This window comes from Hyaena hyaena, unplaced genomic scaffold, assembly GCF_003009895.1.
Source record: "Hyaena hyaena isolate Hyena2069 unplaced genomic scaffold, ASM300989v1 scaffold_50, whole genome shotgun sequence".
Lineage (NCBI taxonomy): Eukaryota > Metazoa > Chordata > Mammalia > Carnivora > Hyaenidae > Hyaena > Hyaena hyaena.
The window spans coordinates 3,982,000-3,996,175 of NW_024080682.1; the positions used below are offsets into that span (position 1 = coordinate 3,982,000).

General features: G+C 65.2%; 1 protein-coding gene across 2 annotated transcripts; it reads right to left on the bottom strand.

Annotated features, from left to right (window-relative positions):
• Nucleotides 1-2,394: 2,394 nt before the first annotated feature.
• On the bottom strand, nt 2,395-13,999 carry SHH (sonic hedgehog signaling molecule). 2 transcript variants are annotated; one of them, XM_039230668.1, is made up of 3 exons: nt 13,411-13,999; nt 8,447-8,708; nt 2,395-5,899 (listed from the first exon to the last, which is right to left on the bottom strand). In XM_039230668.1, exons 1-3 carry the CDS (start codon nt 13,705-13,707, stop codon nt 5,088-5,090), a joined length of 1,371 nt encoding a protein of 456 aa, XP_039086599.1. In that variant the 5' UTR covers nt 13,708-13,999; the 3' UTR covers nt 2,395-5,087. The 2 variants fall into 2 exon arrangements, with proteins under 2 accessions (XP_039086599.1, XP_039086600.1); XM_039230669.1 differs by lacking the exon at nt 13,411-13,999 and adding an exon at nt 9,144-9,433.
• Nucleotides 14,000-14,176: the final 177 nt, after the last annotated feature.

The following is a 14,176-nucleotide window of genomic DNA, read 5'->3' on the forward strand; positions in this document are numbered from 1 at the left end:
CTGCCCTCAGAATACAGCGGTCCTCAGAGCGGCCACCCGACCCAGGCCCGGTCCGCGGGGTGGGGGACGCTGAGCTCTAACTTGGGTCGCTGAAGGTGGGGGGCACAGCACGCCCGCACCGCCCCCTCAAACGCGGCGGGTCTGCGGCCCAGGCGGCCGGGGCAGGTGCGCGCCCGCCATCCCCGCCGCGGCCGGCAGAGGGCGCTGCGACTCCACTCAGGGATGCCGAGGCGGCAGGTGCGGACGCGGTGCGGTCCCGGACCCAGGCGGCAGCGACCCCCTGACCCCGCACGCTGCCTCCAGCTCAGCGGAGGGCCCCCTGCGGAGCGCCGGGCAGCGGCGTGGAGGCGGCTGCGGGGCCTGGCAGTGACGGGGCGGGCGTGGAGCCGGCCGCAGCGGCCCGGGAGATGGGGGGCTGGGGGCTGGGGGGCTGGGGGCTGGGCCGGGCTCGCCTAGACCCCAGAGCCTCGGCGACAGCGGCCACCATAAGCGGCAAGGTGAGCGGGCAGGTGCAGGGATGCCTCGGCCCTCCCGCCTCGATGCCGACACTCGCTGCCCTTTCCAAGCATCGCAGGTCAGAGTCCCACATCCCTCCCACCCACCCGCTCCTCTGCCAGGGCCAAGCTCGCCGCCCTGTGTGGCCCGCCTGGTGGGCGCTCCGCGCTGAGCTGGGAGGTGGGTGAGGTCTGCTGAAGGCAGCTGCTGAGTCCTCATGACACGCGCCAGAGAGGCGGACACAGGGACCCGGGAGCACAGGGCCCCTTTCAGAGACCCCGGGTTCGTTTCGCTGCCTTGAGGGCCAGCCGTCTGAAAGGGAAAGCCTGAGCTCTCCTGGGGCGGGAGGAAGGGGGCCCTGGCTGGGACGAGGGCTGGCGTCGGGGGGACAGGTGTCCATTTCCGCTGGTGCAGACGCCTAGGCCCTCGGCCGGGATGAACGGGATTGCACCCGGAAACCCAGCGTCCTGTCTTCGGGGGAAATGCCTTCCTCGGGTTCTGGGCAGAACGTCTGTTCTACCTTATCTCCAGTCTTCCGAGTTTTCAACCCCTTGTTTGAGCCAGTTCCCCCTTTCCGGAAACACAGCCACCCCCGTGGCGGACGCCACAGATATCCACGAAGAAGGCGATCTTCCGCACTGGCAGGTGCCAGGGCTTGTGTACAGAGCAAAATGCTAATTCCTGTTATCTTCTGCGTAATTGGAGAACAGCAAGCTCATCCAAAAAAAAAAAAAAAGGAAAGAGGATTATCTTCAAGCCCAGACTTACTACCTCCTCCCCGCGCGGCCGGGAGACAAACACTGTACATCTTCCTCTTCTCAGCCCTGGCCCCTTCCCTGCCTTACACGTACTTTCCGGCTTCGCTCACAGTGATGAGCGCCAGCGTCTGCCTGTTACACCACCGGGTCCGAGTGGTGTTGGTGGCTCTCCCTGGGTCCATCATCCGCCCTGCGGCTCTGAGACTGCGGGCCTCATCACTGGCATCTCAGCAGGAAACAGGCCTTGAAGGCGCACCCTGTCCTCTGTGCCCGGCAGCCTACCTGTTCCCCTCCCGGACCACAGGAGGCAGACTTCTTCTGTAAAGACCCAGCCGGTAACCGTCTCAGGCTCCGTGGCCCTGTGGTGTCTGACACAGTCTGTCTGCCCCGGGGCCCCCACAGACAGCGTGCGAAGAAATTAGCGGGGGCAGCTCTGGGACACCTTGACGGATGGACACTGAAATCCGAACTTCACTTAATTTTACCTGTCGTGAATATTCTTCTTTAGGTTTTTTGTTTTCCACGATTAAAAAAATATAGGGGAAGACCCATCTCAGCTCACAGGTCAAGGGCCGGGTTTGTCTCGGGGCGGCAATTCACCAGCCGACCCGGCGGAACACAGCGTCCGGCAGAGTGCGCGTGGGAGTGTTCTGTGATTGCCTCCTAGGAGGCCGGCGGAGGCCGCTTCCGGGGCCTCTCAACCCCTTCGAGGAAACTGTGCTTTTGGAAGGTTGGGGTGTCACTGCCTTGCCACATCTCGCGACCAACTGGCATTCTTTGCACGCCTGGCCACGGTTTGTCCTGTGGGCGCGATGCTGACGGCGGAGGGCCTCCCGCGGGACAGGCTGGTGCCACCTTCTGCCCCAGCCCCGGGGGCCCCCCCAAACGTACGGGTCACGGGCTCACCACGCGAGGGAAGTTCCCACGGCCCGCCGCCCGCCCGCCCGCCCGCCGAGGGCTCTGCGGTCTGCGCTCCACGAGACCTCTGGGGTCACGTCTTCAGCACGAGCCGTGGGCAGAGGAGGAGAGGCGCAGGAGACCGTGTGGAGAGGGGTCCTGCCACAGAACAGACATGGCGGAAGGTCTCTGTAACGTCTTTAATTATTCAAACAACAGAGCACAAAGATAACAGTTTCAAGTACATTGTGATGCACGCTTTTGACAGGAATAGATACGCGGTTAGGCAGGAGCGAGGCTGGTGGCCACAGCCCGCGCACGTGTCGCACAAACTTCCCGCACCGCCAGCTCCGAACGGAGCGGATGCCCCGCGTGGACAGTCCCCACGACGCGGCTCCCTTTTCTAGGCCATGAGAGAGACTGTTGTCAACTTAAAGGTGGGGAAGGGGCTTAAGACATGGCATGGGGAGGGGGAGCAGCGGGAGGGCACCCCCGTGCCTGGCCGCTGCTCAGGGCCGCGGCGTCCTGGGGCTGGCGGTCACCCACGGGGGCCTGGGGGCCTGGCCGGCGCTCAGCCCCTCGGGTCGGCCGCTCGGGCCGCCCCGCTAATCGGTCAGTCAATCAAGGACGCTGGCGTGTCGGGCCTCCCTCTGCTGGTTATAGTTGCACCGGAACAGTCAACTCGACAGAAACCACATTCCACCAGGGACGTAAGCCTTGCACCTGCTAACTACCTAGAGGACCAAGGAAAAGTCTTTTATGGAGAAAAACCAAGGACGCGCCTGCCCGGAGGGCCTGGCCCCTGGGAAGCCTGCGGCTGGCAAGCCCTGGCTGCACACCGGCCCCCGGCCCCGGCCACCCAGGCCCCCCGCCTCCTGGGAAAGGCACACCCGGCCAGCCCCTCAGGGACCCTGCGGGCACCACGCCGGCTGAGCTCTAGAAGCCGCAGTCTTCACACCCGGCCGGGGGGCCACCCAGGCCGGCCTGAAGCCATCAGGCTCAGATCGGCTCCCCAGACGCGGACAGGCCTCTAGACAGGCTCGCGTTGCTCAGAGGCCCCGTGCTCGCACAGCGCACGCTGCCTGGACACCTGGCCCGAAGCACGAACGGGACAGTAGCCTTCCATCAGCCGCAGCACTGAGGGCACAGCCAAGGGCACAGAGGACCTTTTCCCGCAGCCCAAGCTGACGCAGGACGCCCAACCACAGGGTGCCCGCTAGAGTAGGACACGCCCTCGGGACAAAGGTCTACACCCACAACCACTCCAGACAGCACCAGCGTGGCCTGAGGCCCTGACACGAGCAGCTGTGGCCGGGGAGGAGGAGAGGGTGCCCCCCCCCAAGCAGGTGGACAGGGGCTCTGCCACCAGGGGGCTGGGGGTTCAGAGAAGACCAACACTTGGCCCTCTCTCCGGGGACCCCTCTGGAAACGGTCCTCTGGTGCTTCAGAAAGCCGCTAGGCGCTCCCCCCCTCCAGGCCCGGGGACCAGGCCCTCCCTGCGGAGGGATGAGGTCTGCCCACGGCTACCCGGAGCTCGGGGAGAAGGTTCTGGGCCGTGTGCCCCGGGCTGGGCAGGCTTCGCAGTGAAGGGGTCGGGGGTGGGGGCGGGGCGGCACCCCCACGTGGCACCCCCAGCCTTCGGAGCCCACAAAGACGTGCACCCCATAAATACAAACAGAGCTGAGGTTTCTCCAGTGATGACAACAGACAGGTCAGTTTGGTTTCCTACTTTGGTTTCCTACTTAAGCTGATCTGAATTCACAGTATAAAGCAACACATCTAAAAATATAAGGCCGGGGTCTCCTGTCAGCACCAGGGTCCCGGACAGAGAAGCCAAAAAGGAAAGGAAAAAGGGGCTGTGACATGAATTCTCAGTGAGGATCTACTAGCCAGTCTGTGCGTGGTACATTTTATTTCTATAAAACTATTACAAAATATTCAAAAATACATTTTAGTAAATTTACAGCAGTTAATTCTCAAGTTATTAATGCAAAAACATCCTTTGTTTTTCTCTGTACAAACTACAGGCTCCATACTTGTGGGCTCATCACTATGTGCGCTTTTAAAAAATATCATTTTCTAATAAATTCTTTGAAGTTAAAAATAACAGAGTTCTTCCAGTTTGTCCAAAAAAAAAAAAAAGGTGTGTGTGTGTGTGTGTGTAACAGTCTCAACTTCCAAGAATGTGGCCAAAATGGTGATGAGAACCAAATATTAAGCCATGAAGACAGCCCGCAACGTGGCTGCTTCGCCGGAAACGAGTTAAATTAAAATAATATATTTTCATATTTTACACTATTTCAAAAATGAAATGTAATTCAGTTAAGTCTTGATCTCTCAAAAAATCTAATTTACAATTCTGTGTATAAAAATATAATTTGTGGACCCCCACGAAGCATGTTTTAGTTTACACTTGCCGAAAAGCAGGCGGAGCAGGGGAGGAAATGCGAGTGCAGAGGTTTGCTTTCTGAAAGTCAGGGCGAGGGGCATGTAGAAAAATAGACTCTGAGCAGGTCGCTTGGCCTCACAAAATAATCTTTCACCCCCGTGAGTACAATTCACATGACAATAATAAATTATCCAAGAAACAAACTATTTAAGGCTCTTGAAGGTCCGGTTCATATTATTTAAAACATCTATTCATACCAAACAAATAAATAGCCAGGAGAGGTGAAAAAAAAATAACCGAAATAAAACAACCAAAAAATTCAAAAAAATATATATAAACTAAACACAACGACAGAACGTCCCCGGGGTGTCTGTTTCCTTATAGTCTACTTTGGACTGTCCTACTTTATTATTATTATTATTATTATTAATTATTATTATAATTAAAGTCTCATTCCGTGCGCTTTTCCGTGTGTCTTTTGCTGTCCCTCGCTGTGGCTCCCTCCCACCCCCGGCCCCCACCCCTGCGCGCTCCCCGGCGCCCGGCCTTCAGCTGGACTTGACCGCAACGCCCAGCGGGTGCAGGGCCTCGCTGTCCAACAGCCAGGTGCCGATTTGGTAGAGCAGCTGCGAGTACCAGTGGATGCCCGCGGCACCCGGCGCGTCGGCCGCCCCCGGGGCGTCGGGCGCCCCCGGCGCGGGCGGGGACAGGGGGCCGCCGCCGCCGCCGCCGCCGCCGCCGCCGCCGCGGTCCGTGCGCGCGGGCGCCAGCGCGGCCAGGAGCGCGTGCGCCAGGCGGAAGGGCGCGAAGGCGCGGTGCGCCCAGCCGTGCTCCTCGATGACCGCGTAGCACGACGCCAGCACCCTGTTGATGAGGATGGTGCCCTGCGCCGTGAGCGGCGCGTACGCGCCCGTGGCCTCCTCGCGGAGCGTCACGCTGTGCACGGCGGCCGGGAGCAGCCGGCGGCCCCCGCCGCGCTCGGCCACCACGTACACGCGCTGGCCCGGGCGCACGCGGCTGGCGAAGAGCGCCCGGCGCCCCGGCGCGCCCCCCGCCCGCGCCTCGCGCCCCGCGGCCGCCGAGCCGTTGTGCGGCGGCGCCACGAAGAGCAGGTGCGCGGCGGTGAGCAGCAGGCGCTCGCGCGGCTCGCGCGTCTCGATCACGTAGAAGACCTTCCGGGCGCCGTCGTCGCGGTCCAGGAAGGCGAGGAAGTCGCTGTAGAGCAGCCGGCCCTGGTCGTCGGCCGCCAGCACGCGGTCCCCGGGGCGCAGGTCCTTCACCAGCTTGGTGCCGCCGTGCTCCAGGTGCACCGTGGCCGAGCCCGGGAAGCAGCCGCCGGATTTGGCCGCCACCGAGTTCTCTGCGGGGCAGGGAAGGGAGAGAAGAGGGACAGGGCGGTGAGCGCGCGGGGGGCGGGGCGGGACCCCCGCCGGCTGTCCCGCGCGCGCCAGGCCCGGGACGCGCGGCTCCGGGGACCGGCCAGCGCGGTCCGGGTGCAGACACATCCCTCGGCGGCTGTCCTGGGGTCGGACTGGCGGTGACAAAGGTTGGCTGGCGTCTCCGGCGGGAGGCCGGTTACACTCCTTCCCTTCCGCCTCCCTCCCCCCACCCCCTGGCTCAGCACACACCCGACCTCGCCCTGAATGCGCAGGGTATTTGTTCTCCACTTAGATTCCTCAGGAAGCCTCCTTGAGCGCCCTCGGGCGCCGGGGCGCACCTCCTTCTCCCCCCGCCCCCGGCGCGGGGTGCGGGGCCCCTCCAGCGCTCTGCACCCGCGCTGCGCCGCGGGTACCCCCGGCCTGCCCGCCCCCAGCGCCCAGCCAGGGGCATGGCTCCGGCCGCCTGCCTGCAGGGGTGTGTGTGTGCGGGGGAGGGGACCAGGGGGTGCAAAAGAGCTGTAGCAGTTGTAGCCACTGAACAAACATTCCAGGGAATTGGCCGAGGTGTGAAAACTCGGGGCTTGTGTGGATTTTCTAATTAAAATCCAATAAAGGGCCCAGCATTGTCACTGTGGTTCTCTGCAATAAATGGGAGACGCTCCTGGAAGAGGGGCCGCTTCCATTTCCCCCCTGCCCTCTCCCGGCCGCCCCTCCCTATTTGCTCAGGTGCACCCCCCCCGCCCCCCTGCGATTCACACGCGGGCTCTCCAGAAGCCGGGCCTCACAAGCACTATTTGCACAGCCAGGCCTCTTCCAAGCGCTCAAGATGTGTATTTGAATTTTAAATGGCGGGGCCTGCTCCGAGCTCTGGAAGCGGCCGGGTTCTCAAGGCCCCTTGACTACCCGCTTTCCCGAGCCCTCCGTCCCTCTCTGAGACTCAGTGTCCCGAGGACAATGCTCGGAGCCAGGGCGGCGCGCAGGGGGCCGCGGAGGAGGGCGGGGAGGGCCTGGGGTCCTTTGCATTCCAATCTCCGGGATCATGCTTTTTGCAAATAGAGATCGCGAGAAAGAATCTTCCTGCTGGAATTACACAGGGTTTTTAATCTTCTCATCGGTTTCTGCGGCATGAAGTGCGGGCCTGGCCGTTGGAGGCCCGCCGTCGCCCCCCGGAATGCGACCCGGGGCGCAGGCGAGCCCGAGTCGTCGAGTCGCACGACCCTGCTTGACACGCAGCGCCCCGCGCCCCGGCCCGTGTGCGCCGAATGCCAATGAGCGGCTCTCCGCGCCCCGGGGGTCCGCCCTCCCCGGGCGGGGTCCGGGGGGCAGGATTACCGCTGCTCACTTGCGAGGAGACCTCTAGGGACCCCCGCCAGGGGGACCCCGCGGACGGACCTGGCCTCCGCGAGCGCCGCTGCGGCCTTCCCAGGGGAGGGCGCGCCCGGGCGGGGGGGGGGTGTCTCCCGCCGGGGAGCCCCACGAAGTAGGGGCACCGCCTGCCCGTCCTCTCTCCGGCCTCAAGCCGGGCGCCGCCCCCCGCCCCCTCCACACCTTTTCCTTCTGTTGTGATAAGAAGCCACTATTTTCCTTAGCTACCAAGTGCGTCGTGACACTTTTGCAAGTGTTTTTTCTGCTAACACGTGCTAGGAGACAAACGGGCAAAACGCGGGGAGGGGGGCAGTGTGGGGAGGACGCAGCCCCTCGGAAACTCACCCTGAACTGTTCTGCTAAATGCACCAACTTGGGCTGAGAGGTGGAGAGTTCCGCACAAACAGCCTCCAGGCTGGGCTATTTCCCACCGCAACAGCGCCTTCCTGGCGTGGCTGTTCCTTGCCAGCGACAGCGAGTGGCGGTGTTGGCCCGGGAAAGTCGCCCTCACGCCTGGGCCCGCGCTACAGCTGCAGCCTCCGGCGTGTCCGGGCCCTGCCTGGACTCAGGGACACCCAGCTGCCTCCTAACAAGGAGATGCTTCCGGGCTGGCGGCCTCCAGATGTTGGAAGCGGTAACCCCGGGTTGATTACCTCCCACCAGGCCTCTCCCCAAAGGCTTAGCCAGTGAGTTGCCTTAGTTTAGTATCTGCAGCCGCTCGGCAGCTCGCACCCTGGACGGCCCCTCTGGTGCTGGGGCGGGGAGAGCTGGGGGGGGGGCCCGGATTCCTAAGGTTTAAATGAGAGGAAGAATCTAGGCCAGACCTGGCTAACGTGCGCCGCTGCTGTCTCACCAGGAGAGTCCCCTCCCCCCTCCCTGTCTCAGCCACCTGCGGGGGCGGGGGGGGGGGGCTCAGTAAGCCCTGTGTCCTCTGCATCCGGGCGTGGAGAACCCTGGGCCTCCGTGGCCTCCGAGGGAGGGGCGATCCCTGGCTGGGGGGACACACCTGTACGGGGTACGATCCCACAAGCGATCGCCACATGGCCTCCCTGCCCGGCCCTCAGGCCTCCTGCCCGTATTTCGGGTTCCCTGGAGTCAGGCTGCAGGGCGCAGCGGCGAGTCTCCTGGGCAGGTGTGGAGCTGGGGCCTGGGGGCAGCCTCACCTGCTTTCACGGAGCAGTGGATGTGCGCCTTGGACTCGTAGTAAACCCAGTCGAAGCCGGCCTCCACGGCCAGGCGCGCCAGCATGCCGTACTTGCTGCGGTCGCGGTCTGACGTGGTGATGTCCACCGCACGGCCCTCGTAGTGCAGCGACTCCTCCGAGTGGTGGCCGTCTTCGTCCCAGCCCTCGGTCACCCGAAGCTTCACTCCGGGCCACTGGTTCATCACCGAGATGGCCAAGGCGTTCAGCTTGTCCTTACAGCGCTGCCGAGAGAAGGGGCGCCCGGGGCGTGAGTGCCTAGGCTGCCCCGTCCCTGCCCCCGCAGGGCCTGCCCCCCTCGCGCCTGGGGACCAGGGGCCCGTGGAGAAGTGGGGGACCGGGTGGCAGTGGCACCGGGTGGGAGGCGGGGGGGGGGGGCAGGCCTCTTGCAGACGACCCGCGGGTCTCTCCGCAGGGTGACATAGCAGAGCACCTACTGGGGCCTGCGAAGAGGAAGTCTGTTTGAAACAAGTAAACTGCGCGTGTCAGATAATAACCTGCCGGACCTTCGAGGCCCCCAGGGCAGTGCCCCCCCCCCCAGCTCCTCTTCTGTGGCCGGTGGCCCCACACCTGTGCAAGGCTCCACCCTTCTCCCCGGCCTGAACCCCCCCCCCCCAGGAGGCTGGAGAGGGGCCCAGGGTGCAACTCTGAAACAGAACCTGAGCGGGGAGCCCCCCCTGAACAGCCCTGGGTCGCGTCTGGACCCTCCCTCCGGCCCTGTGCCTCTCTGAGGCGTGAATCCAGCCGGAGGGGGGACGGGGAGGGGCGGGGGGCTGATTGCAACCCGGACCGGGGGCAGGAGCCCGGCTGGAGGGCGAGCAGGTGAGTTGTGTCGCGCGGACGGCAAACAGGCTTTGTCGGGGCCGCCACATTCCTGCCCTCCGGACGGACGGCCCCTGCCTGCGCCTCTGCGGGCTGCCGGTGGCTCGCGTTCGCCTTACCCTGCTCCCTCCCCCCTTGTTTTCTTGGCCCCGGAGCAGAATGGCGTCCTGCAAGTTTGAAGAGCAAACTTAAGAGGTGGAGGGAGGAGGTGGGGCCTGAGGGGTGGGGGATGGGGCGTCAGACAGGCCCCAGGCCTGGAGCCCTCGGGGATCGCCCCCCACCCGCGGGGAAGCGGAGACACGGAAGAGGGGCGACCCAAGTCAGGGCGAAGTGGAGCTCGGGTTTGGGGGCGCCCCCGCGGACTTCTCGGGTCACATTCAGAGTAAAAACAGCGGCGGGAGTGTGCGCTCACTACCCGGACGTTCCCGCTGGTGGTGGGTGAGGGGCTCAAAGGAGGGGAAACGGCGGCCACGGGGTCACCGAGGCGCATCCCCAAGACACGCAGACCCTGGGCACGCAGGGCAGTTTCAAGTCGACCTCCCGCAGAGGGGGCGGCTCCGGCGGCTTCGGACCCGGCGAGGGGGGTGTGCGGCCGGGTCCTCGGGGCAGCCTGGGGCCGGGCCCCTACGGAGCGGGGAGCGGAGCCCGCGGGGGACTTCTGTCTTCGGTCTGCGCCTCCGGGGGGTGTGAAGATTGCGCAACAGGAAAAGTGTGTGTCGGACACTAGTAATAACGCCCAGTAACATGGTTGTGAGTTAAACACGCAGCAAATTGGCGGGGGTGTGGGGCGGGGGGTGCTGGGGGCGGCCCCGGTAACAGGCCAGCGCGGCAGATTTCGGGGACTGCCAGCGGTTTTCTTTAAAAAAAAAAAAAAAAAAGACAAAGTCGGAAGGGCAGAGTTTGAGTGAGGTCGTCCTGAGGATTGAACGCATTTTACATGAAAATCAATCAGTAAACCGGGGTCAGTTTGGAGCCGGGCCGGGAGGCCGGCTGCGCAGGCGCACTCCGCCCACACGCACACGCACACCGCCCGCAGCCTCAGCCCCGCGCCGCCCCGGCTCCGGCTCCCGGGGGGCAGGCCGGGCTGTGGCGGCTCCCCAGGGGCCGCCGGCGGGGGAGGGCGGGATGGGGAGGCCGCGGGCCTGTCCCCCGGCGCCCCGGGCCGCGCCAGGCCCCAGCGGCGCCCCGCTCCCCACGCGCCCTCCCCGGGCGCCCCCGGCCCCCGCCTGCGGGACGCCCTGCACCGAGCCGGCCGGCCGGGCGCAGGCGGAGGCTGGGGAGCCCAGGCCGGGGAGCCCTTCGCTGGGTCTTGTGCGGCGAATCCAGCCCCGCTCGGTGCAGCCTCCGCAAAGCCCAGCGGGGCCGCCGCGCCGCGCTTTGTGTGCGCGGAGGCCAAGTTGGTCCCAGCGCGCGAGCCCCCGCCACCTCCCGGTCTGCGCCGCCGCTCGGCGCCCGAAGCCCGAGCGCGCCGCCCGACCTCCCCAGCGCGGGGGAGGGGGGGGTCCCAACTTCAGAAGGGACCCCCCTCCCTCCAGTCCCCACACTGCCGTCTCCACACCCCCCCTGCTCCGGGAAAGGACCCCTCCTATCCACGCAGGGGAACCCTCCTCACACCCACACCTGCGCGCCGGGCGAGGCCGCCGCGCACACAGAAATGCGTCCCTCGCCGGCCCTGCGGCCCTGCCCCGCGGCCGCCTCCTGCCCCCGGAGCCCCCGGCCGCACCCGCGCCTGCGGGGCGAGCGCGTCCGTCTGCGCTTCCCCCCTCTCCGAGTTAATATTAACCAGGAGCCGCTGCGTTCCAGAGCTGCTCTGAAAGTTCCGCTGGGGACGGTCTGGCCATGGTTGAGGGACTTGGGCGGCAGTCACATCGGGGACACAGAGACGCACAGAGCCGCGGAGGGCCGGCCGCCCCGGGGAGGGGCACGCGCGCCCGAGCACGGAATCACACGCGGGGCGGCGGGCGAACGGGTCCCCGAGGACGGCTCGGCTCCTGCGGCCCGGGAGGCGTTCCCGCTTCACCCCTGCGGCCGCGGCCTCGCCACCCTGTTCCCCGACCCCGACGCAGCTCTCAGAAGGAGGGAGACGGAGGGAGACGGAAGGGCAGGGCAGGGGACCCCAAGGGCGCCTTCCAGCACTGCCCGGCAGCCCTCCGCGGCGTTCGGGGACCTGCGTGCAGTCCGCGCTGCGATCCCGGCCCAGCTCTCCGCACCCCGCCCCCACTTGGCTGCCCCTCCCCCGTCCTTTTGTGCTGGGAACGGGAATGGCCACTAGCCTAAGGAAAAAAGTATTTGTTTTCGTTCCGTTCATCGGAGGGAAGTTGACAGAAGGTCAGAAGTTCAAATGCTGCCAGCGCGCGCCGCGGCGAGAGTGGCCGGCGCGGGGCTCGGCCGGGGGTTCCCGGGCGGGCGGCCGGGGAGAGGGGCCGGGGGGCTCCGCCGGGACGCGTCGGAGCCCGCGCCGCGACCCCTCCGGGCCCGCCCGGCCCGGCCGTCGGAGCCCCGGCCGCGGCGACCGCGCATCCCGGAGGGACGGGCGCCGAGGCGCGGGCGCCAGGGTGCGCCGTTCCGCGCGCTCGGGGCTCTGCGACCCGCGGCGGGAGCTCCGGGGGCCCCTCTCCCGCGGCGGCCCCGCGCACACGCGGGCGCACGGCGACCCCGCCGGCTCGGGACCTCCGCGTCCCCGCCCCCGCCGCCTCCCCCGGCCTCGCCACCCTCTCCCGGGCTTCCGGGGGACTCCGAGAAGGCCCCCTGCCTCCCTCGGGGCGCGAGGTGACCGGGGTCTGAGGGCTCCCCGCAGCCGGCCGCGCCCCCGGCGCCCCGCGGCCTGCGCGGAGTTCATTGTGGCTCGCGCAGCTCCCGGGCACAGGCGCGCGCGTCCACACTCGCGGTCCAGATTTAAGGTGGTCGCGAGCAGATGCGAGAGCGAGGCTCCCTCCCGCCCCCTCCGTCCGCTCCAGCCGGCGGCCCCTCTCCTCTCCCGTCCGGCCTGGCCGCCCGAATCGGGCCAGGGAAGCGAGCGGCCCGGAGGGGCTCCCCCTGCGCGCCCTCGCCGCCCGCCCTCCCCCGTGCTTGCGCCCCGCCAGCGGTGGTGCGCTCCTAGCCCGAAAGGTAGGACTTGGAGATTTTAATAGGGCAATAAAAAGGATGTTGACCTATATTTGCCAGGAAATCCATTTCCAGCCTCGGTGATACGTGCGTGGAGTTTCAGAAAGTCTACGGTTGGCGGGGAGGTTGGCAGCCAGGAGTCCCAGCCAGAGGCTGGGTGGGAGGGCACTGCGTGTTTTCTTTGCTTTCCCGTTCTGCCCCCTCCCGCTAATATCTAGTCCCCAATTCCTGTGCCAGCAGGTTGACCGGAGTGATGCAATGCCAGGAAGTTCTAAGTCCCTCCCCTCAAGGACCGCGGGCTCGGGAGAATGGAAGCGCATCCTTAAAGAAATATCAATCCGTTCACACTGAGGGACACAAGTGTCCACGGTGAAATGGCAGCGGAGCCTGTGATACACGCAGGGACCAGGCGGCGCCTCTGGAGCCCTTGCCTTTTGTCAGCTCTGCCTCCTGCCTTTCCCCACGGAGGGTCTTGGGCCGGAGGGGCAGCGGGGTGGGGGTCGTGGGGACAGAGAAGCCCAGTGCAGAAGGGGACCCGGTAAGCACCCATGTCTCACGCTCAAGGCTGCATTTGTAGGGTGACCTGGCAGCCACTTGATGTTTATGGGGGGTGGATTTCTGCTCCCTCCCTCCCTTTCCATCCCGGACTTGGGAAGGGCAGATGCCCCCGGAGTGAAGGTCTCCCCAAGTTACAAGCCAGAGCTGAGGCAGGATGGGAAGGGCCATCCCAGCAGGATGGAGTGAATCAGGGCCACATCGGTGGACCACAGCTGCCGTCCTCACCGCCCACCCCCACCCCAAACTTCTGCAGCTGGACCCTTCACCTCCATTCCCCTCCAAGAAGAGGAAGGGATGGGAGCGAGGCAGGTGGGTGGGGAAGGCCATGGCGAAGTCGCCCTGCTATCCACCTCGAGAGCAAACAGACTCCGTCTGGAGCCGCTGGTTACACACAAGCCCCGTGAAAGCAGCACATTCCACGCCCCGGCGCTGGGTTTCTACCTGAGTCATCAGACGGTCGGCTCCTGTGTTTTCTTCATCTTTAAATATGATGTCGGGGTTGTAATTGGGGGTGAGTTCCTTAAACCGCTCTGAGTTTCTCGAGATCTTCCCTTCGTATCTTCCGCTGGCCCCTAGGGTCTTCTCGGCCACGTTGGGGATAAACTGCTTGTAGGCTAAAGGGGTCAGCTTTTTGGGGTGCCGCCTCTTCCCAAAGCCCCTGCCGGGTCCGCACGCCAGCCCCGGGCACAGCAGCAGTGCGGAGAAGAGCACCGCCAGCATGCCTCTCGCCAGCAGCATCTCGTCCCCGGAGCCCGGCGCCTTCCTGCCGTCCCCGTGCGGGTCTGTGTGCGCGAGCGAGCGGGTGCCTGTGCGCTCCGGCTTGCTGCTGGCTCCCTCGCTCGCTCGCTCGCTGCCTGCCTCTTTCTCTTCCTATATAACCTTGCCCGCCGCTGCTGCGGGAGCCTGGCCACGGATCCCCACCCAGACGGGGGCTGGAACGGCAGGCTGCTGGTCGCTGATAACGGAACACATCGGAGTTGGGGTTGGAGACAGCAATCAAAAGACAAAAAGAGTCTGATTTTAAATGGTAGCAAGCCTGGAGAGCTTGGGAGACAGGCTGCCCCCGGTGCTATATTATAGCTGGCAGGGGCGTATCTGATTGGCCACAGCAGCGCAAGCTTGTCTTCTGATGTTTAACCCTAAAAAAGACTAAATTTTTTTTTTCTGTTGCTGCCGTTGCTTTATTTTCACCTGAAGCCTTTGAGTT

What these genes read in the sequence shown, in the direction of transcription:
- SHH (XM_039230668.1), bottom strand. Translation starts at nt 13,707, where the DNA reads ATGCTGCTGGCGAGAGGCATGCTGGCGGTGCTCTTCTCCGCACTGCTG. An exon ending in CCGACCGTCTGATGACTCAG is followed by an intron (nt 8,709 to 13,410) that starts GTAGAAACCCAG and finishes TTCTCTCGGCAG; the next exon opens with CGCTGTAAGGACAAGCTGAA. An exon ending in CCACTGCTCCGTGAAAGCAG is followed by an intron (nt 5,900 to 8,446) that starts GTGAGGCTGCCC and finishes CCTGCCCCGCAG; the next exon opens with AGAACTCGGTGGCGGCCAAA.